General features: G+C 48.6%; 1 protein-coding gene across 1 annotated transcript; it reads right to left on the bottom strand.

The window, feature by feature from the left end:
* Positions 1 to 1,609: 1,609 nt before the first annotated feature.
* On the bottom strand, positions 1,610 to 20,748 carry Ms4a15 (membrane spanning 4-domains A15). The gene is given in 8 exon segments (XM_008840719.1): positions 1,610 to 2,570; positions 2,573 to 2,662; positions 3,346 to 3,459; positions 3,644 to 3,736; positions 4,395 to 4,451; positions 7,409 to 7,531; positions 11,469 to 11,721; positions 20,634 to 20,748. Coding segments are annotated over 8 exon segments (951 nt in total). The 5' UTR covers positions 20,690 to 20,748; the 3' UTR covers positions 1,610 to 2,405.
* Positions 20,749 to 20,962: the final 214 nt, after the last annotated feature.

The raw sequence follows: 20,962 nt of genomic DNA, 5'->3' as shown, positions 1-20,962 counted from the left end.
TGTCAGCACCCATGTGACTTCCAGCAACACAAGTTCCCATTAGTGTGATCATGAAGCACAGCACCTTTAATGCCTGGCTTTCTTCACTTGGTCACCAGTGTGCAAGATACATCAGTAGTCTGTTGCTTTTTACTTATTCCTCCTCAATGAGTGCGCCACAGTTTATTTGCCTTTTCTCCTTGCTGATGGGCCTGCTGCCATCAGAAGCTCTGGTGCCTGTCTTTCCAAGGTATTCATGCGTCTCCACTGGCGGTTCATTCAGGAAGAGCAGTGCTGGGTTGCAGTGTGTGCATGTGGTTAGCTGTAGCAGATCCAGGCGAACCTTTATTCCAAGGTCCGTAGCAGTTTCTAGTCCCATCAACAATGTGAAAGGTGAGCCTCAGTGGAGTTTCTTCATTGTTGACTGGATTTAGGATCACCATGGAAACAGACACTCTAGGTTGTTTCTATGAGGGTGTTTCCAAAAGGTTGCACCAAGAAGGGAAGGCCCACCCTGAGTATAAGCTGCACCATCCTGTGGGCTGGGGTCCCCTGAATAGGACAAAGAGAGTTGAGCTCCAGCATTCACTTCTGCTTCCTAACTCACTGCCATGTGATGACGCCTCACACTCTAGCCGTCAGCTTTCCAAGTGGTGATGAACTGTAGCCCTTCCTAAACTGGGAGCCCAAATAAGCCCAGCACTGAGATTCTCCACTTTATGTTTTTGAGACAGGGTCTCTTATTAAACCCAAAACTCAAAGGATCAGCTAGACAGGCTGGCCAGCAAGCCCCAGGGATCCTCCTGTCTCTGATCCTCTGCACTGGAGCTACGGGTAACTGCCGTGTCTGGCTTTCATGTGGTTCTGGGGATCGAACTCAGGTTTTCAAGCTTGCACAACAAGCACCTGACCCACTGCACCATCTCCCCAGGTACTTGGACTTCTAATTTGTACTTCTATAATGATCAATGATGACAAACACACTTACTGTTCATTTTGATGTCCTCTGTCCATGTTCTTTGCCTGGTTCAACTTGAATATTCCCTTTCTGTTCACACTTTTAAGAGTTATTTATGTGTTCTGCATATGAAACCTCTGTAAGATATTTCAGATTTCACATTTTTCTCATAATCTGTGGTTTACATTAAACACTTGCTGTGGGTTGTTATCTTTTTTTTTTTTTTTTTGTAAACAGAAGCTCTTAATTTTAATGGCCTCCCACTCCCTCCTATCTACCTTTCCTTTTATGGCTATTATTGCTTAGGTAATCCTTATCTCAAAGTAACATTTTTTCCCTTGTTTTCTTTTCAAAGCTTGTTTTAATTTTAAAATTTGTATCTATGACTGATTTTGAGTTAATTTTTTTTCAGTGCTGGACTCTCAATCCAGGGCTTTATGCTCACTAGGCAAGCACTCTGCCACTGAGCTAAGCCCTTAGGGTTGAATACCTTTCTTGGAAAGACAGTAACATTTAAATTAGGTCTTGAAGTAGGAGGTGTGGAGATGAACACAGCCTTGTAACTGGTTTTCAGATTGAGGCCAGCTTGGTCTACATAGTGAATTACAGGCCAGTCATGGCTGCATAGTGAGACCCTGCCTAAACATTTAAAGCCATTGCAGTGAGACCAGCTCAAAGTCTAAGTCACACTGTTTATTTTCCTCCATGGCATGCATAAGACAAGCTGTATGCCAGGGCTTAAGAACATCAGACTGAAGGTTCTTCTTATCCTTTTGGGGACTCAGCTTGGTTCCCATGGTGACTCTCAGGGGTACCCTTGCTCTTCAGGCAGGGGTGAGGTATGGAGTGCTGAAAGGTACAGGGGATCGGGGAGGCCACTTTTGCTGTGCACCTGTCTATGGTGACCTGGGTGGCATAGCGGTCTGGCTTCAGCCTCCTCTGCAACTTCCTCTCCTATGGACGTGGGTGGGACAGTAGTCAATACCCACTCCATATTACAGATAAGGAAAAGGAGGGTTTCTGGAGAGAATGGGGGACAATGCCTGGGGTAGACCCCAAGGACATCAGAGCCACAGGTGCTAGAACAACCTCAGTTTCCAGCTAGGAAGTAGAAGCCCAAAGATGTAGCAGCAGATGGCAAAGAACAGAGCTTGTCTTGGGGCCAGGAGCCTTGAGTTCAGGCCCACTGCCTTGCTGTGTGGTGGACCAGAGCTATGCCCCTCTACAAAATGCCAGGGCCAATTCCAGTCCATTATGGAACATCTGAGTTCTCTGAGTTTAATGACCTTGAGGGCTCAAACCTGGGAAACCTCTGTGAGACCCAGGATTTCCCAGGGTGAGCAGAGAGCAGTACAGAGGAACCATCTATGGCAGGTGACAAGGCTCAAGGGGCTGAGGGACGTACCCTGGAGCCTTGTGTCTTTTTGGAGAGACACAACTGGGGGAAATGGGGAGCAGATGGAACTCTTCACTCAGTGCCATAGTGCATGTGGCTTGGAGGGGCTAGCTGGGGAAGGGCCGTCCCAGGATGAGCAAGGTGTGCGTGGAAAGGCTGGGTCCAGAGTGGGAACCTTGGACTCCAACCTGCAGGAGAGGAGTTGTGATCAATTACTCCGACGACTCCTTGGGCATATATGCCACATTGTCATAGGCAGGGGGCGGAGAGGCTGCTGGACTGGGAATGTTGAAATCCGTGCTGAAGGCATTGGGCAGGAAAATCACCGACTGCAAAGAAAGGAACAGGGAAAGCTCTGCAGGAGCGTTTCAGTAGCGCCACCTTGTGGGGCAGCCTGAGAACAGCGCCCTAGGAATGGACTGTGTGGTCAGAAAGAAATTTCTAGGGTCAACTATCATCCAAGGGCTTGAGCACAGAGTAGCGAGCAAAGTAGACAAAAGTGATCTCTTTCCTCTAGGAGATAGTGAGCTGGTGTTTCCCCCGGGCAGCTCTGTTGCTTCGTCATCACCAGCCCTGCGCTGAGCAAATCCTCTGGATTCCTCTCCCTGAATCCAACGCACTCTCCAGCTCCAAGACTTTCCCAGCGGCATCCTGTATCTGCCCAGGGAAACCTTTATCCTACCCATACGCCTACTCTCCTTCTTTTTGTCTTCTCTGTCTATTGTCTTTGGAAAATGAATTTAACGTCCACCCAGTCATGCTGTCTTTTCTAAAGTGTCCGCCTCATCACAGCCTATGGGCTCCCTGGAGACTCATAAAGTGCAAGGTGTGCTCCCCAACAAAGATCTCAGGGCAGCCGAATAGCTCAGCCTAGCCACTGGTGCTGGTGCCCCCCTGTGGCCATGGGGTGAATAGCCCCATTTTGTTGATCTACAACTTCTTAGTGGATCCCTCCCAGCCAACAGCTTCCCTGGGGGCCCAGCTTGGGTGGACGTGGTGTGGGAGTACTCACTGTGTTAGCCTGGGCACGGGTGGCTTGGCATCCAAAGTGGGTAGCAATGACGGCGATGAAGAACTCCAGGATGGTGAAGATGGTCAGCACCGCAAGGTAACCTCTGCCCACATCCTGGGGACCCAAACCCATAGCCAACATAAGCCATGTCTACCTTCTCCTGATGGGTCATTAGCTCAGTTATACTTATGGGGTCTGTTGGGCCAACAGGCTCCGCTAATACCTAGTGCTGGGGACCTATCCTGGGTGCAGCCCCATCCTTCCAATTTTATCACCCCGGGGACATTTGCTAACACACCCAGTTAGTGACACCGAAGTCCATGAGAAGGATGGCCGTTCCAGCGAAGGCTGCCATGGCACTGAGAATGTTGGTCCCCAGACTGCTCCTCACCTGTGGGAGGAAAGGGACGGGGCGGAGAAGCACAGAGAAGAGGCAAAGAGAAGGGGAAGGACAAGAGGTGCCATCTCACCATGCCCAGCCTCCTGCACCCTCCCTCCCATGGCCAAGGGGTGGGGGCGGGGGCCCTGTGTCCTGTGTGTGTCTGTTTTCTGGCCCACTCTTTTTTCCTCTTTTCCTTCCCTGGGACTTCAGGAAGAGGTGGCACTGTCTCCCTTTCCATCTTCTGTCCATCCTATTGGGAGCTTCTAGGGAGGAGTTTGGACTCCCTGGCTTCCCCAGGGCCAGGTCTGCAGGAGGCTCCTGCCTACCTATCACTGGAGTACTCACCCTCCCCCAGGCCCAGGCCTTCCCAAGCATTGTGCACTTGCTAAGACCTGTGTGTGTTCTCCTAGGCATCCTTCGTGCATCTCTGCTCCTCCGAAAGTCTGTGAGTACGTCATCCCGAGACCCTTGCCATCCATCTTGGGTTGTGTTTTGGAAGTGTCCTGGCTCCTCTCTCCATACATTTATATGTGGCTGCCCCTTCCTGGGCACTTATGAGGTTCCCCCAAATGCTTGTTGAATGGGTCAAGGAGTGAGCTGATAGGAGGAGCAACAGCTGAGTGGGTCCCATTCCTGCCCCTGGTCCTGCATCTCCATTCAGACTTACCAGGCAGCTGGTGCGATTCTTCTCAGCTGTCACTGAGAGGGACCCAGAGATGATGAACTGTGTGGGGAAGAGAGACCCCAGTGAGGCCTGGGATGCTGAGCAGGGTACATCATGCCCAGTTTCCACCAGGAGGGCACAGGTATACCAGGCAGAGGACAGCAGCTTCCTCATCTGCATCTTGGGTATGTCTCTAAGGGTGTCTAAGGGGTTCTCTAAGAGGCCTCTGTCCTGGGACCTTAAGCCATAGCTTATGAAATATGTGTTTTCATTGACATTGTATCTTAGGGCGTGTACTGTCCTTCAAATAATCACTTATCAGATGTTTACTGAGTATCAGTTATATACCAAGAACATAACAGAGCTGGATAAAGTGGACAAGATCCTTGCTCTCATGGGACCGATGCTCAAATTGGGCAGTAGTGACACCTAGAAAATAAGTAATGAAGAAAAGAGAAGTTGTGACAGGAACTGTAATGATGTGTGGGGAGTCACTGGGGGCTACCTGAGGTTGGGGGGCAGGATAGGGAAGATTTCTCTGAGCTGGAAGGCCAGTGGGAGATGCAGGGGATGTGGGATACAGAGGTTTCTCCAAAGATGACTCCCAGTGGACCTGCATCATGGTGCCTATGCACTTGTCCGTGGCCTCACATAATGAATCTGGGCTAGCCCAACAACTAATGAGCTTATATTCGGCTTCTTTACTGGAGACATCATTTGAAAGGCCACATGGAGATGCCAGAGGCGGGGGCAGGGGTCGTGAGGTAGGGGAATCCCTGGGGTTACAGGGAGACACTTCTGACCATGTGATGTGGGCCAAGGTGGTAGAGTGGCGCTGGAGAGGTGGACAGGCTGAGGGATGGAAACAGGAGATGTGGACCTGTCTGGATCTTGCTTTGGAAGGTGAGCAGAGAGGATCTCCTGGTGGGTTAATGTGGTAACCAGAGAAGAGCCCAGGCTGTCTATTGGCATGCTTTTGGCTGTGGTGACTGGATGGCCAAGATGATGGGAAAAAGAAGCAGGTCGGGTCTGAGTTTAGCTGCGATGTGTTGAGTGATGTCAAAATGGTGGCTGGATTTAGAGTCTTGCTGTCAGGGCTGGAGAAAGTAAGGAAGCTGGCACCCCGAGGCAGTGACTGGCCTAGGCTGTCAAAAATGAGACCCACATTCCAGCTGACTTGCTTCTGTATCTAGCCTCCTATCTTGGACTTTTGGGAATTTTCACCCAGGTACTCCTTTGGGCCTTTGAGGAAAGCTCTGAGTCCTCTTTCTAGAGAGATACACAGAAAACGTACATACGTTTAGCACCCAACCTAGAGGATAGTGATGTGGAGGACAAAGTCTTATGTATCCCTGACTGACCTTAAACTCACTATGTAGCCCAGGTTGGCCTTGAACTCCTGATCCTCCTGCCTTCGTCTCCCCAGTGTTAGGATTACAGGCATGTGTCACCATGTCCAACAGTGATGCAAAGTCTTTCTCTGTCTCTCTCTGTCTCTCTCTGTAGGTCAGAACCCAACCTTTGGTGTTGTTTCTCCTTAGGCACTATCTTGTTTCCTGAGCCAGGGTTTCTCACTGGGACTTGGAGATCAGTGCTTATGCTAAGGTAGTTGGTCAGTGAGCTCCAAGGATCTACCTGTATCCATCTGTCTCTGCTTCCCCAGAACTAAGATTGCAAGCCCAGGTTAGCGTTTGACATGGGTGATGGAACTCCAACTCAGGCCTTCATTCTTGTACAGCAAGCTCTTTACTCGCTGAATTATCTCCCCAACCTTGTGAAGTTCTAAGATGATTGAACTGGGCTACACATGGCCCACCCAGGTCTCTTGACTCTAATGTCTCAAGATCGACAAGCAGGTTCTTATCTTGTTTTTCTCCCTTCCACCATGTTTGAAATCTTGAAATAATTTTTATTATTTTAATTGTATGTGTGTTTGTGTGTGTGTGTGTGTGTGTGTGTGTGTGTCTGTCTGTCTGTCTGTCTGTGACGCACGCTGTCTGTGTCTGTGTCTAGTTTTGCCCATGTGAATGTGGAGGCCAAAAGAGAGCAGGGGTTAGGGGCTTTTGTGAGCTGCCTGACATGGGTGCTGAATTGAACTAGGTCTCTTGGAAGAAGAGTACACATTCTTAACTGCTGAGTCATTTCCAGCCCCATGTTTGAATCTTTATGGGGCATATTTTGTGACTGAGCCTGGCAGGAGGCAGCTCAGGGATTGCCTGGACTGGGGAAGACAGCCACTGCCCGAGTTCTAGAACCATCACCTGCATCATGAGGCACCTTCTGCACACTTCTGCCTCGCTTTCTTCCCCAAAGGTGATGTGTGCAGACAACACTATTGGCCCAGAACTGGAAGGCTGATTATTGGTTGGCACATGCACCCTCTCCTTATTTTCTCAGTAAACTGTGGGGCAGGTGGAGCTAAGTCTATGAATCAAGTTCTTAGGTGAGGAAGTAGAGGCTGGAGTTCCAGTGACATGGCTAAGGGACTCCACTGTCACACACTGCAGCTGCCATTCAGACCCTATTAGGCTGACCCCAAGGCCTGTGCTTCAAGGAGGTAGCCGGCCATCACCAGAGGTGAAGACACCTTTGCATCTTTGGAGGAGGCTCAGACAGCGTTATCATCTTGACGACTCCTTTACTTTGATGCCAAGGAGCAGATAAGGAGGTCTTAGCGTGGTGCAGGGCCCTTAGAGCCAGGAAGGGCTGGGACGCACAGAGGGCATGGAGGGATTTCTGCAGGTGGGGTTGGATTGCAGGGTTAGGACACAGGTATCATGGGTGTTATTTGGACGCTGGCCTGCATGACCCTCACCATGGTCTTCAGTGGCCTTTTCTGCCTGTTTGCTGGGAGTCAGACTGATGTTTATGATGAACGTTTGGGGTAAGGGGTTATAGTAACGCTTGGGTTATTCTCAGAGGTGAGTTAGACCCAGACGTAGGGAGAGCCGAGGCTAGGAGAATGTTGGGACGAGGCAGGACCATTTCCCCAACACCCCCCAACCCCCCGCACTCACGCAGGCTCCTCCCCAGAAGGGGACGCCACCTTCGATGAAGAGCATCCCCTGGTGGCCGCGGCGGACCATGAGCAGCACGCTCCCGAAGCCCAGGTGGATGAGGCCAATGAGGATCTGCACGGTCTGCGGGAAGCGGCGGGGCTCAGACTCCACAGTGCCTCCTGCCGACCCCGCAGAAGAGCGCGGCTGGCTGCTCCCCAGAGTCGGGGAGGAAACTCAGATTCCCTTTAGGTTGAAGCCACAGCATTATATCAACTGTAGCAGATAGTTTTAAGAAAGAACCAGCTCCCCTCAGCCTACCAGGAGCTCCAGGACTCTGTGGGCTGCAGTGGCTGTGTGATCTGGGCCGTGGTTCTCAAGCGTCGCTCTGAGTTGCAGTGGGATTTTCTTAGCCTTAGGCTTGTTTTCTGGACTCCCAGCACTCCCTGGGAGTCCTCTCGCTGTCTTTCCCTGATCTACCCAGTGACTGGGGGCACAAATTTACACTTTGACTTCCATTTTTGCCTCCCTCTGTCCCTCCTTTCCTCCCTCCCTCCTTTCCTCCCTCCCTTCCTTCTCTCTTTCTTTCCTTCTTTCAAGACAAAACCTTGCTTGCTGTTGTATTGCACAAACCTTCCTTCCTTCCTTCCTTCCTTCCTCCCTCCCTCCCTCCCTTCCTCCTTACCCCTTTTCCTATCTTCCCTTCTCTTTCTTTCAATTTACCAGCACCCCACAGAACAGTCCCGTAAGTGGGATGGTTTTCCCAAGGGTGGAAACTCCAGGGAAAAGGCAGCCTTCTGATAAATTCTGCCACATTGCCTTCTAAATGTTTTTGGTGACTAATGCATTTCAGAAATGAGTGGGAAAAGATATGGAGAGTCCAGCCTCTGTCCAGCCCACGCCCCCTTCCAGTTCCTGGACTTCCATAGAGGCTCCTGCTGTGGGCAGAGCACCCCCCCAACCTCCCACCAGCAGCAGATCCATCCATAGTCAGCTCTGGCTGTGAGAATCACATTCTTGGGGTCATGGGGACAGTACAGCGCTTTCTAATGTGAGTGTCAAGAATTGGGATTTTTATGGGTACAAACTCTGGTCTTTTGTCTCTCCTCTGCTGCCTGCCCTCCATCTCCTCAGCTTCCCCAGGCAGTGCAGGTCCCAGCAGGCACTCTGTGAATGCCTGTCAGCGCTAAGCACTGTGATGGGTGTTTGCCCGACTTCCTTTAACCCTAACATGGGAATGTAAGTACCATCTTAATTTTACAAATCAGGAAACTGAGTGCTAGGACACTCAGTAATTCTGCTGCTGTGAAGCAGCAGGCCAGCTAACCCCAAAGCTGGTGATCTTCCCCTGGGTGGCACACCAAGACATATACTTAGGTTTCCCATAGATGTGGTTTTGTCTCATCAAATTCAGTCTCTCTCTCTCTCTCTCTCTCTCTCTCTCTCTCTCTCTCTCTCTCTCTTTCTCTGTAGGTCAGGGACAACTTTATGGAATCAGTTCTCACCTTGAGGTGGGTTCCAGGGATCAAAAGTGTGGCAAGCTCTTTTACATATCTCACCATTGCGCCCTTGATACCTCTTTTTTTTCTTTTTTTTTTTTTTTTAATTTTGAGACAGGGTCTCACTATGTAACCTTAGCTGGTCTGGAACTCTGGGGAGACCAGGCTGGCCTTGAACTCACAGAGATCCGCTTGCCTCTGGCTTCCAAGTGCTGGGATTAAAGGCCTGCCTGTGCCACCATGCCTGGCAGAATACCCCTTTTTGCTTGCTCTCCCGAGTTGCCTCATGTAGCAGTAACCCTGCCCAGCTTTTGGGATAGAGCTCTGCATCTCAGCAGGTTTGCAGGTCAGAGTGGTGGGACTAAAAGTAGGACTTTATGGGTCAGGGTGTCCTGCCTTACGGGATGCCACCTGCTGGCAGTCTGGCCTTGGGCAAGTGACTTAGTGTAGATAATCTTCAGGCTCCTAATCTGTCCCATGGAAACTGGAGTCCCTGGCTCACCAGGTGGTGCTGAGACTTGAGACTCTAACATAAGGGTACAGTGTGTAGGTGCCTCTCAGAGACTCTTAACAGATACGAACTGTAATTGTTCCTATGCAACAAATTGCAGCCTAACAATATTTTAGCAAACAGAAACCCAACTTAAGAGTATATATTTTAAATAAATAGTTGGGCTTCTGCCAAATACAGACAGCTGAGCTCAGCCAATCTCAAGCAGCTGATGGATCAGCCCAGGCTCATATCAGGCAAATGCCTCCTCATCAGCCACGTGCAGCAGACCCCCCACCTGGAGCTAGTCAGGTGAGTTCCCCACTTTGCTTCATGCTTTGACCTCTGGAAGTTCGCTGCTCACACTGCTGGGGTGGGGCTTGAAACTGTAGCTCTGAGGACTGCCCCCATTCATGAGTTCCTGGCCCAAGTAAACTGCTATGATTAAGAGCAAAGAAGAATGATATGTACGTGTGACTATGTCACCACAAAACCTGTTATTTTTACACCAAAAGCTGCTGCATTGAATTTGAAGCTTTTTAAAGCAACATACATATCTATCATCTATCTTCTATCTATCTATCTATCATCTATCTATCTATCTATCTATCATCTATCTATCTGTCTGTCTATCTATCATCATCATCTATCTATCTATCATTTATCATCTATCATCTGTCTATCATCTATCTTTATTCATCCTCTAGCATCAGTCATTTATCTATATTTTTATATCTATCATCTATCTATAATCTATTCTATCTATCTATCTATCTATCTATCTATCTATCTATCTATCTACCAATCATGTCTATCCTATTCTAGTTACCTAGTCTATCACCTATCTATAATATTTAAGTATCCATCCTTCTATCTTATCTGTCTGTCATATCTATCCATCAGTATATCATCTATTTTACCCATCTGTTTATTATCTATCTATCTATCTATCTATCTATCATCTATCTATATCTATCATCTCTCATCTATCTATCTCTCATCTATCTCTCATCTATCTATCTATCTATCTATCTATCTATCTATCTATCTATCTATCATCTATCATCATTTATCCTATTTATCACGTATCTATCCCTCTAATCATGTTTTATCTATCATCTGTTTGTCTTACCTGTCTATCTACCCATCCATCTCTCACTTATATTTTATTTCTTCCTAGAGACTACTATCTCAAGGACATCTGATGTTGGAAAAGAACTCAGAGGCCATCCTTCCTGGACTGTGATCCCTATAGGATTTCACCCTTGCCCTCCATTTTGTCTCCATCCCCCTGTGGTCGTGTCTTCCCCCTTCTTTCCTTAGTTCATTACATACAGCCACTAGTCATGTTATTATTGTATCTCATTCGCCAACAAGCCACACCCATTCTCCCCATCAGGACCCTGACACTTGATATTTCTCTATTTAGTGATTTTTTTTTCCCTTTACCCATCCTTCCACTAGATCTTCCTGGGCTGGCTTCAACCTCACCTAGGATTTAGCTTCAGTATTATTTCCCCAGAGAGAACGTCCCATCCTTTTTTGTTAGCATTACCTTCTGTGCTGGATAGCTTTAGTGTCAACTTGACACACCTGGGTTGAGGGAGCCTCAACTGGGGAATTTCCTCTATTGGACTGGCCTGTGGCCATGTCTGAGGAGCATCTTCTTGATGAGTGATGTGGGAGCAAGCCAGTAAGCAGAGTTCCTCCACGGCCTGTGCTCCAGCTCCTGCCTCCAGGTTCCTGCCCTGAGTTCCTACCTTGGGCTCCCCGATGAACTGTGACCCGGGATATGTAAGCTAAATAAACCCTTTCCTCCCCAAGTTGATATTGGTCAGAGTATTTTGTCACAGCAATGAAGAACAAACTAAGACGCCTTCCCAGCATCCATCATTCTTAACCCTCTTTGGAGTTCTTTTAGTCATTCGTTTACCAGTATCTCCATTGGGGAGGGTCCTTGTCTGTCTAGTGCATAAGTGCATTCTTGGATTTATCCCCTGCCTGCTCCCCTCCCCCGGTGTGCTTGCCTGCTCTGGTTGAGCGCTCACTTTCCAGCACCCTTGTCTTGGATCCTGTGGGAAGCTGCTCTTACCCCTAAAGCTTTGGGCTCTCCAGTCAGGAACGTCTCCATGGGTCTTAGATCAGGTGGCTGAGTGGCCCTGGGTGCCTGCGCCCCCAGTGGTGACTCCTCGAACTGCATGATCCCCGGAGGCTGGCATATGGAGGTGGGCAGAATGGCTGGAGGTGGGCGGAGGCCGCTAGTGTTGCTGGGAGGGATGACAACGAACACCCCATTGCTGGTGGCAGGTGAGGACATCGTGTTCAGAAAGGCCCAGGGATGAAGGCTAGAGAGATAACAAGGGTGATAATGGTGGTTATACATTTGCTAAAGGCTTGTTTGTTTATAAACAGCATACCCACCTGCTCTTGCTTACTGGAGATGGTAGCGGATGGCCCCCAAATTCCTGACTAGAGCTAGGGAAAGAAGGGGAGACTCACAGAAGTGGAGGTATCAGGTGACTTAGATTTGGATCTCTGGCTCTTTAACCCATGACTTTGATTTTAATCTCTCCTATATAACTTGAAAGGAACCTTAACTATTTATTTATTTATTTATCTATTTATTTATTTATATTTTTATTTTATGTATATGAGTGTATTGCCTGCATGTATGTTCAGTGCACCTGTGTTGTGCAATGCCGCGGAGGTCAGAAGAGGGCTTCGGATTCCCTTGGAACTAGAGCTAAGGATGGTTCATAGCAGCCATGTGGGTGCTGGGAATTGAACCTGGGTCCTCTGCAAGAGCAGTCAGTGCTCTTAGCCGCTGAGCCATCTCTCCAGCCCTGATTTATTTTTATTTTATGTGTATGAGTGTTTTGCCTGCATGTATGTATGTGCACTTGTGTGTGCAGTGCCCATGAAGGCCAGAAGAGGGCGTTGGAGTCCTTGGAACTGGAGTTATCAGTGTTTATCAGCTGCCTTGTGAGTGCTGGGAACTGAACCTAGGTCCTCCAGAAGAGCAATCAATGCTCTTAACTGCTGAGCTGTCTCTCCAGCTCCCTCTGGTATTTCAGGGCTGGGAATGGAACCCAGCATGTGTATGCAAGGCAAAGCTGTTACCACTGAACCACACGCCTAGGCCAAGTGGAACCTTTTAGAGGAGCATGCATTTAAATATCCTCCTTTCTCCAGAGAGGGTGAGTGACATTACTCAAGAACACACAGCCTATGCAAGGCAGAGCTTAGCTGGAGTGTTGTTTTTCTTCATTGGGAGAGGCAGACCAGGTAGGTATTGCCCTCTCTTTGCCTCAAGGCCCACACCTGTTGAATGTGGGCCCATAATTTCCCTGGGAAAAGATTCCCAGTCACTAATGCAGCCCAAATAAGCATGAATTATAGAAATGCTAGGTGTGGATGGCCCAGGAAAACTCTGCAGGGAAAACAGGCCTGTTAGTCAGGTCACATAATAGTTTACCAGGGCACTGCCACGACTAATGTTCTGGATTATATGGCATTGAAACAGTCATTCTTCTGGTAATTGTAAGTCAGCCAGATAAATCCTTTCTTCCTCAAGTTTCTTTTGGTCAGGGAATTTTATTACAGCAACAGAAATGGAACTAGACTACCTACATATATACAGTTATAATTACCTTGTGACATATAATGTGTAATCTGAGAGTTAACCTTAGTAATTAAAATTAGAATAAGAGAACCCATGTTTGCCAACAGCTAGCTATTGAAGGAAGATCAAGACTACTTGGCAAATTGCAATCATTGAAACTGACATGTTTGTAAATTTATTGTTATTCAATAAATTCTGGCACTGTGAAAAACATAAGTATATCTTTCTGTGTTTCTGGCACAACAGGCTCATGACTCTGTCAGTTTCCTGTGACTTTGCAAGGGCCCTCAGCAGATGAGGACTAAGCCTCCCATGCTGGGTGATCATGGCCACATGTGTGTCCTCTGTGCAGTCTCGGTGCCATTTACTCTGTGATAGGCCTGATCCACATTGGTGAATGTAAATTGCAAAGATCCTATTAGATCTACTGCTGAGGAACACGGCAGGGTTCCCACAAGCAGGGAAGTGAGGTTCTGGAGGCTGTGTGCCTCCAAGGGAACGGTGGAGGAGGCACAGGGCAAATCCGTTGGCGTGAACATTCACCATTTACTGTGATTAAGAAAATGTTTCCTGGGCTGGGGAGATAGTTCAATGGGTAAAGTACTTGCTGCACAAGCATGAGGATCTGAGTCTGATTTCCAGGAACCCACATTCAAAAGTTGGATGTGATGATACACACTTGTAATCTGGAGGTGGGAAAGCAGACATAGGCAGAGCTCTGGACTTGCTGGTCAGCCAGCGAAACCTACTTGATAAGCTCTAGACAAATAAGAGACTTTATCTCAAAAAATAGGGTGGATGTTCCCTGAGGAGTAACACCTGAGGTTGACTTCTGGCCTTCACACATGTGTTCACACATGTGAACATGCACACATGTGCACATAGACACACACACCCATGCAGGTATACATATGCACAAAAGAAAATGTTTCAGGTAAATATTAATAACAATCCCACGTGCAAGCAGTCACTGGACACCCTCAAGGACTTTCTAATGTGCTCCCTCCAGCCAGGGCAGGGTGGTCAATGTATGATCCTAAGAACAAGTGTCTAGGGATTGTGTTATGAATTCCCTACATGGTGGGACTCAGTGAGGGACTCCCATTTCCAGGCACTCCCACTGAAATGATTCTTCGCAGACATAGCATTGCTTAGAACAGCACTGGCAAATGTTTCCTGTAGAGAACCAGGTAGTAAGCACATTGTGTTCTGCAGGTCCAAGTAGCTTCTGCTACAGGTAGGAGACCCTTTTGCTGTAGTGTTAATCTTCCACAGAAAACATATGCACAAATAGGTGGGGCTGTGTTTTGATAAAGTGTTATTGATGTGAACAAATGGTAGGTTGTGTCCAATTGGTGGCCTGAGGTTTGCCAACTCTGACCTCAGAACACTGCCTGGTCCATAGTCAATGGTCACTGAAATTTACAGGCTGCTCTAAATGTTGTTTACATTAATTTCTGTGGCTTGGAGCAAGATGTGAAACAAATTGAGATACCAAGATACCAAACATCTCCTCCTCCTCCTCCTCCTCCTCCTCCTCCTCCTTCTCCTTCTTCTTTTTTTGGTCTTTTTGAGACAGGGTCTCCCTGTAGCCCCAGCTGGCCTGGAACTCTCAGAGATCCACCTGCCTCTGCCTCCTGAGTCCTGGGATTAAAGGCGTACACCATCATGCCTGGCCTAAGCTACTAAACATTTCTATACAAAAAGGGTGAAGATGGTGGCCACTGAAGTCTGGATCTAAATGACCCTCAAAACCTGATCCCCAGGGCAATGCTATTAACAGGTGGTGGGACCTTGTATTACTTACTTTTCTTGTTGCTGTGACCAAATAACTTGAAAAGAAGCAATTTAAGGGAAGGGTTTACTTTGGTTCACAGTTTAAGGGGACACAGTCTCCATCATGTTGGAGAAGGCATTGTTGGCAAGAGTGTGAGGTGGATGGTTACATTCCATTTGTAGGCCTAGGCTATAAACCTCAAGCCCTGTCCTCAGTGACCCACTTCTTCAGAGAGAATCCATCATTTAGAGGTTCTACAACTTTCTAAAATAGTGCTATTAGCTTGGGACCAAGTGTTCAAATATGTGAGCAACAGAAAGCCTTTAAGTGATGGAGCTTGGTGGAAGGTCCTTAGGCAATTGGGGTAGGAGTGTTCCCTTGAAGTGGGTTGAGGGATCCTGGCCTCTCCCTTTTCCTCTTTGCTTCCAAGTGAGCAGTTTTATTTTCCCATATGCTCTGACCATCATGTCCTGCCTCCCTACCCGAGAGGCTCAAAATACAGGGCCAATTAATCCTGAACTGAAACCTTTAAAACTGTGAGTCAAAACCAAAACTGCTCTCTTTATAAGCAGACCACCCTAGGCATTTGTTATAGCTAGCACAGCAGCTTGTTATATCAGAGGTTTACAGTGAGGATCAAAAGTTGAATGTCAGTGAGAATCAGAATGTCCTTAGAAATTGGCAGAGGGCCATGATATGTTTGTTTCAAAGCAACATTGCTAGTGAGACCATCCCATCACTAACCTTTGGAGCCTCCTGTACTATTCATATCTCACCAGCCCCACTCCTTCCCTCCTACAGTGCTGGTTGTGGGGTTAACGAGAGCTTGTCATAAAACCTTTCTGGAGGGTATGCTTGTTCTGACATGTATCTGGTACATCAACCTTATGGTGATCTTCTGGCCATTCCACAGTTTACCATGTAGTTGTGGCAACCTAGGCTCAGAGCAGGGAAGGGATGTCTAAGGTGACTCACTAATGCTTGGCAGGGCAAGGATTCAAGTCCAAGCCTGTCTTTGTCCACATCCTGCATCGGCCCTCACTGCTGCTTTTAGGGCCTATCACTGTCATTTGCTCAGTTGTTCCTGCTAGTATATTCTGGGTGCCTTAAAGTTTGGTTGCATGACTTGTTTTTGTTAGTCTGAGTGGAGTGTTTAGTGACACCATGGAGAGTCTTCCCCCTTTGTCACAGTGACAAGCAATGTTCTGGACAGAGGCTGTTCTAGTTTGTTCTTCATTGCTGTGACAAAATACTCTGACCAATACCAACTTGGGGAGGAAAGGGTTTATTTGCCTTACACATCGAGATCACTGAGGAATGCCAGGGCAGGGGCCTGGAGACAGAAACTGAAGTGGAGACCAATGAGGAATGCTGCTTACTAGCTTGTTCCTCAGGTCCGTACTCAGCTTGCTTTCTTAGACCACCCGTGGCTACCTGCCTAGTTGTGACACCACCTACAGTGGGCTAGGCTCGCCCAAATCACTCAACAATCAAGAAGTGTCCCTCAACTGATGATTGGTTAACTAAATTTGGTCTGGCCCCTGCTCAGCCTGCTTTCTTATGCAACACAGGCCCACCTGCCCATGGGCCCTCCCACATCACTCATCAAGAAGATGCTCCTCAGACATGGCCACAGGGCAGTCCAATAGAGGAAATTCCCCAATTGAGGCTCCCTCATCCCTGGTGTGTCAGGTTGACACTAAAGCTATCCAGCACAGAGGCCACTGTCTGGGTTCCTGCGTCTCACCCCTAACCCCCCATCAGCAGAGCTGAAAGAAGAGACCAATCTTTGTTGTTTTAAGACATTAAGATGGGGATGGGAAGATGAGTCAGTCAGTTAAGTGCTTGCCCTGTAAACATGAAGACCCAAGTTCTATGCCCAGAATCCATATAACAACACTGGGTGTGGTAGCATGTTTATAACCCCAGTGCTAGGGAGGCAGAGACCTATAGATCCTAGGGACTCACTGGCCATCCAGCCTTGCCACATTGGCTAGCTCCAACGAGAGACCCTGTCTCAAAAAACAAGGTGGACTGTGCCTGAGGAATGATACCTGTGGTTATCCTCTGGTCTCCACATGTAGGGGTGCACACTCCCACATGTACCCCCCACCCAGGTAACTTGTACATACGCAAACACACATATACATATGCACACACACAGATGCTAAGATATATATTATCGGAACATAATCTAGCTTCTGACTTGTATTCTCCAGAAATGAATAAAAATATATAGAGCAGTAAAGACATAGAGACCATGTCTTTGAGGAACTCAGAGTCTAGGAAGGAGCAGGAAATATGTGTGATTTAGTCTAACAGACCAGAGAGGGTGCATGCCTCCTTCATGGTCACAAAGCACCTCAGTGGCAGAACTGTGATGGATCTGATTCCCACTTTCCAATGTTGAGTACAAAATTCCTCCACTGCTGAATCTGAATCCTGGCTTTGCCAAGAGGGAGAGACTCACGCTTGCACTTCCCTTCTTGGAGCAATAGTTCTAAAAGGCTTGGAACTCACAAGTGATCAAATTAAACATCAAAATGTGTTGACCCAGCCTGCCACAGTTGTGGTTTCCCAAGTGAGGCCATTTAAAAATTAATTACCAAGGACATTTTAACATTGCAGAGCCTGGAAAGGTATCATTTTAAGATAAAAGGATACAAATTTCCCCATAGTTGTCATTTCACCAGGAACAGGTAAAGATGTGTCTGAGACCCACAATGGGTCCTGGGCATGTCGGGGATATTCTTTGGGGTATGTAGGATTCTGGGATCCCGCAGGGCCAAGCAGCCCAGGAGCAAGCACTTGCGTCATTAACAGCATCTCTCCCAAGGCAGGTGGTGAGAAATCTGATTAAACCCAGCCCTTGCGATCCTCAGGAGAAGAGAAACACCTACAGAAATAGGCTCTGTGCCCTTGACTGGGTAAGTGGCAAACCCAAGGGGGGAGGTGCCACACAGGTCCCGAGACTCACACATTCCTCTCACCTCCCAAGTTTTCTGCAGTCCAAGGCCAGGGACTGACTCATCTGCAGTATCCCAGGTGCCCCCTGGTCCATTCCTGGTCTCTATTACTCCCCACCCCCCACTTTCTTACTAACCAGTCAGCATGCCCCCAACACTAGTGCATGCCCAGGAAGAAAGAGAGGGAAAGTTACGGTCTGCTGCCTCAAGGGAACGGCTGCCTCTACCAGATACAGAAACTCAGAGACATCCAAGTCAGATGTGTTACCAACTGCTGATTGAGCAGTCCTAGTAACAGTACTCCATGCCCAGCCCTTTAAAGTTTATAAAGAGCTTTCCTACAGCCCCCAGGGCAGCCCTGGGAGGGAGGTGTGATGGAGGCCATTTTACAGGTCACTAAACTGAGGGTCAAAATAGTGGGGCCAAGTGGGCTGGTCCATGGTTGTGCTGGTCAGAGATGTTAAAGCCAAAGTTTCAGCTGCAACCGGGTGCTGGAGTGGTGCCAAGGGTGTGGGGGGTGGGGGGGGGCGCTTGCAAAAGGCAGGTGACAAAGAAGCTGCAGGGTGACTTTTACATCTTCCCTTGGGGTTGGAAGTGGGGGTTGAATGTGGATTTGACTCAGTGCAGGGATGGCCAAGACAGAGAGGCCAGCTGGGAGGAATTCATGTGCACGCTCTTCTCATTCGCCTTGCAGATTCCTGAGATGAGTGGGGACTCTTTACAGAGGGGTACACAGAAGAGATCCTTGCAATGAATGTCTCTTCTGAAGAACACATGAAATACCCCTTTAGAGAAGCACCAACCTGGGAGAGGGTGACACTAACTCGAAAAGCATCCAGCCGATGCATGTCCTCTATCCTCTTTCTCCTCCCTCCCCACTGCCCAGCCTTGAAGAGGGCAGATGTCATCATTAACCAGCTGCTGCTGCTGGTGTGTGTGTGTGTGTGTGTGTGTGTGTGTGTGTGTGTGTGTAGGGAAAGGCATGGGAAAGGATGGAAGCTGTCAAATGCCCTTCTCTCCTGCCTCACCTGGGTTGAGGATCAGCCCCAGATCAAGATACAACACAAGACCAGACATACTAATTGATAATTACTAAGTTGCTATTTTGGCTGAGAGCCACCAGAAAAGCCACAGAACTGCTCCAGTGTCCCCCTGCCATAATTGCTGTGAGGTTTTTTTTTTTTTTTTCTTTTGTCTTTTTGAGACAGGGTCTCCCTGTAGCCTCAGCTGGCCTGGAACTCACTATGTAGACCAGGCTGGCCTTGAACTCACAGAGATCCACCTGCCTCTGCCTCATGAGTGCTGGGTTTAAAGGCGTGCGCCACCACACCCGGCCGAGTTTTAAACAATGCAAATAGTTTTAATTAGAACGAGATAGATGTCTGTTTGCATTATAGGTTATACAACTTGGTTTACACTCTATAAAAAAGAACCAATATATACATTCAAGAGAGCTAGCACGCATAGAACATACCCTGTGGATGTGTAGCCACTGCTCCCTGCCTTAGACTTGATGTAAATCAAAAGACAGTAACAAAACCTCTGACATTCCAATGAGAGACTCACACCTCGGTAGTAAAGCCTGACTGCAAACCTGATGTGCCAGAGGCTTGTGGTCCTTTGTTGTTAGTATCCTGCAGTGATGGGCTATCCCAAAATCCTAGCTGGGCCACTCAGGGCATCAGGAACTTGTCTGAGGAAGATTGTTCAGCAACCTTTTTTCCACCAGGAACCTGAAGGAGCTTTACTTACTTTCCTGCTGGAGTTGCTTCCTGATAAGGTTGGTAGTTAGAAGGGAGTGACTCTAAGGAGGGGGGTCTTGGATGAAATGCATGGGAACCATTGGGGGGGTGCACATTTGGGAGTTGGCAGCTTTGCTTAGCGGTTAAGCCACAGACGGTGCACAGGGTTGCTAAGAATCTGAGATACTATCTGGTGAATGGAAGTAGCCTGAGGGATTTTGGGCAAGCTGTCTAATGTCTCTCTCTCTCTCTCTCTCTCTGGGCCTCCCTTTTCCCATCTGTCATATGGGTGGTTGTGGTGCTGGTGAGTGTGAGATGCTGCGGGTTCTAAGGATGCCTCATATACTTCCTGGGTCTGCAGCCAGGCTCCTTGACTGGCCATTTCTTGGACCAGGCAAGAATTCCCCTCTGTGTAAGTATGACCTGGTGGCACCAGGCTGCCTTGGGCTCCCCCAGCCTCAGCTTTTCTAAGATAGCCCAGGCCTGCCCCAGGGAATAGAAGTGATGCCCCTAGATGCCAAGACATCATGGGGAGGCAAGCCTCCCAGTCATTTTCCCTGACCCCCAGGTTGGACCTTGGTACTCTACTCTTCCCATCGACAGAAGCAGAAGGGACAGCCCCTTCCGTTCCCTGACTCCAGCTTCTCCATCTGGAAATGAGACTGTATTTTCAAGAGGACTGACTGTTGATAGCAGTGACCCTTGCCAGGTTCTTCTCCTCCCCTCAGAGAAGGGACAGGCAGTTCACCTGTGCATGGAATCACCTCCCTGGGCTGGACTTCTGCCCTGGGCTGGGTTGGGGTAGAAGGGCATCTCTACTTCCTTGGGAGGATGGTTGGTTCCTTGAGGGTGCTTGGGGAGGGTACCTGAGTAGTCTCTGCCCCTGGCTTTGAGGAGAGAAGACAGATACCCCTCCTTTGTCCCCATCCACCATGCATGGGCCCCTCATCTCTGCCAGTGGATGGTCCTGGGAGCCTCCTGCCCCATTTTAGTGCCAGGTTGGGGAGGACCTTTGGGGGACTGAACCTTCTTCATTCATTATAGTCTCTTTCTTCTCCCATCCCGACCCCATGCACCCCTGCCCCTTCTCCTGTTGTGTCCCAGGCACTGGTGGCTGAAAGCTCTCCCAAAAGGGTAGTGGGGTACTCACCGGATTGTGGTGGCTCTGTAGGCTGCTGGCTCCCTGCTGCCTCTGAGCTCCTGCATTCACACATTTTCCTGTGAAAACCTTGCTATTCCTGTGGGGCTTGGAAATCACTGCTTGGGAGCTGTGCTCCGGCTTGGATGCCTTTGCCTGTCCCCAGCGGTGGGGGCCAGAGGAAGCTACCTGTGTGTCACTGACTGCCACAGGGACCAAGAGTATCTCATTCTCTTGCTTCAATCTCCAGAAGGGGGCACTGAGTCCTAGAGAGGAAAGTGACTTGCTGGGGACCCACTGCTAATGTCAGAGCTGGGATGGGGACCCATGTGGCCTTCACC

The sequence above is a fragment of the Nannospalax galili genome, unplaced genomic scaffold, assembly GCF_000622305.1.
Source record: "Nannospalax galili isolate Female #2095 unplaced genomic scaffold, S.galili_v1.0 scaffold1321, whole genome shotgun sequence".
NCBI lineage: Eukaryota > Metazoa > Chordata > Mammalia > Rodentia > Spalacidae > Nannospalax > Nannospalax galili.
This window is presented reverse-complemented; position numbering and strand designations above follow the sequence as displayed.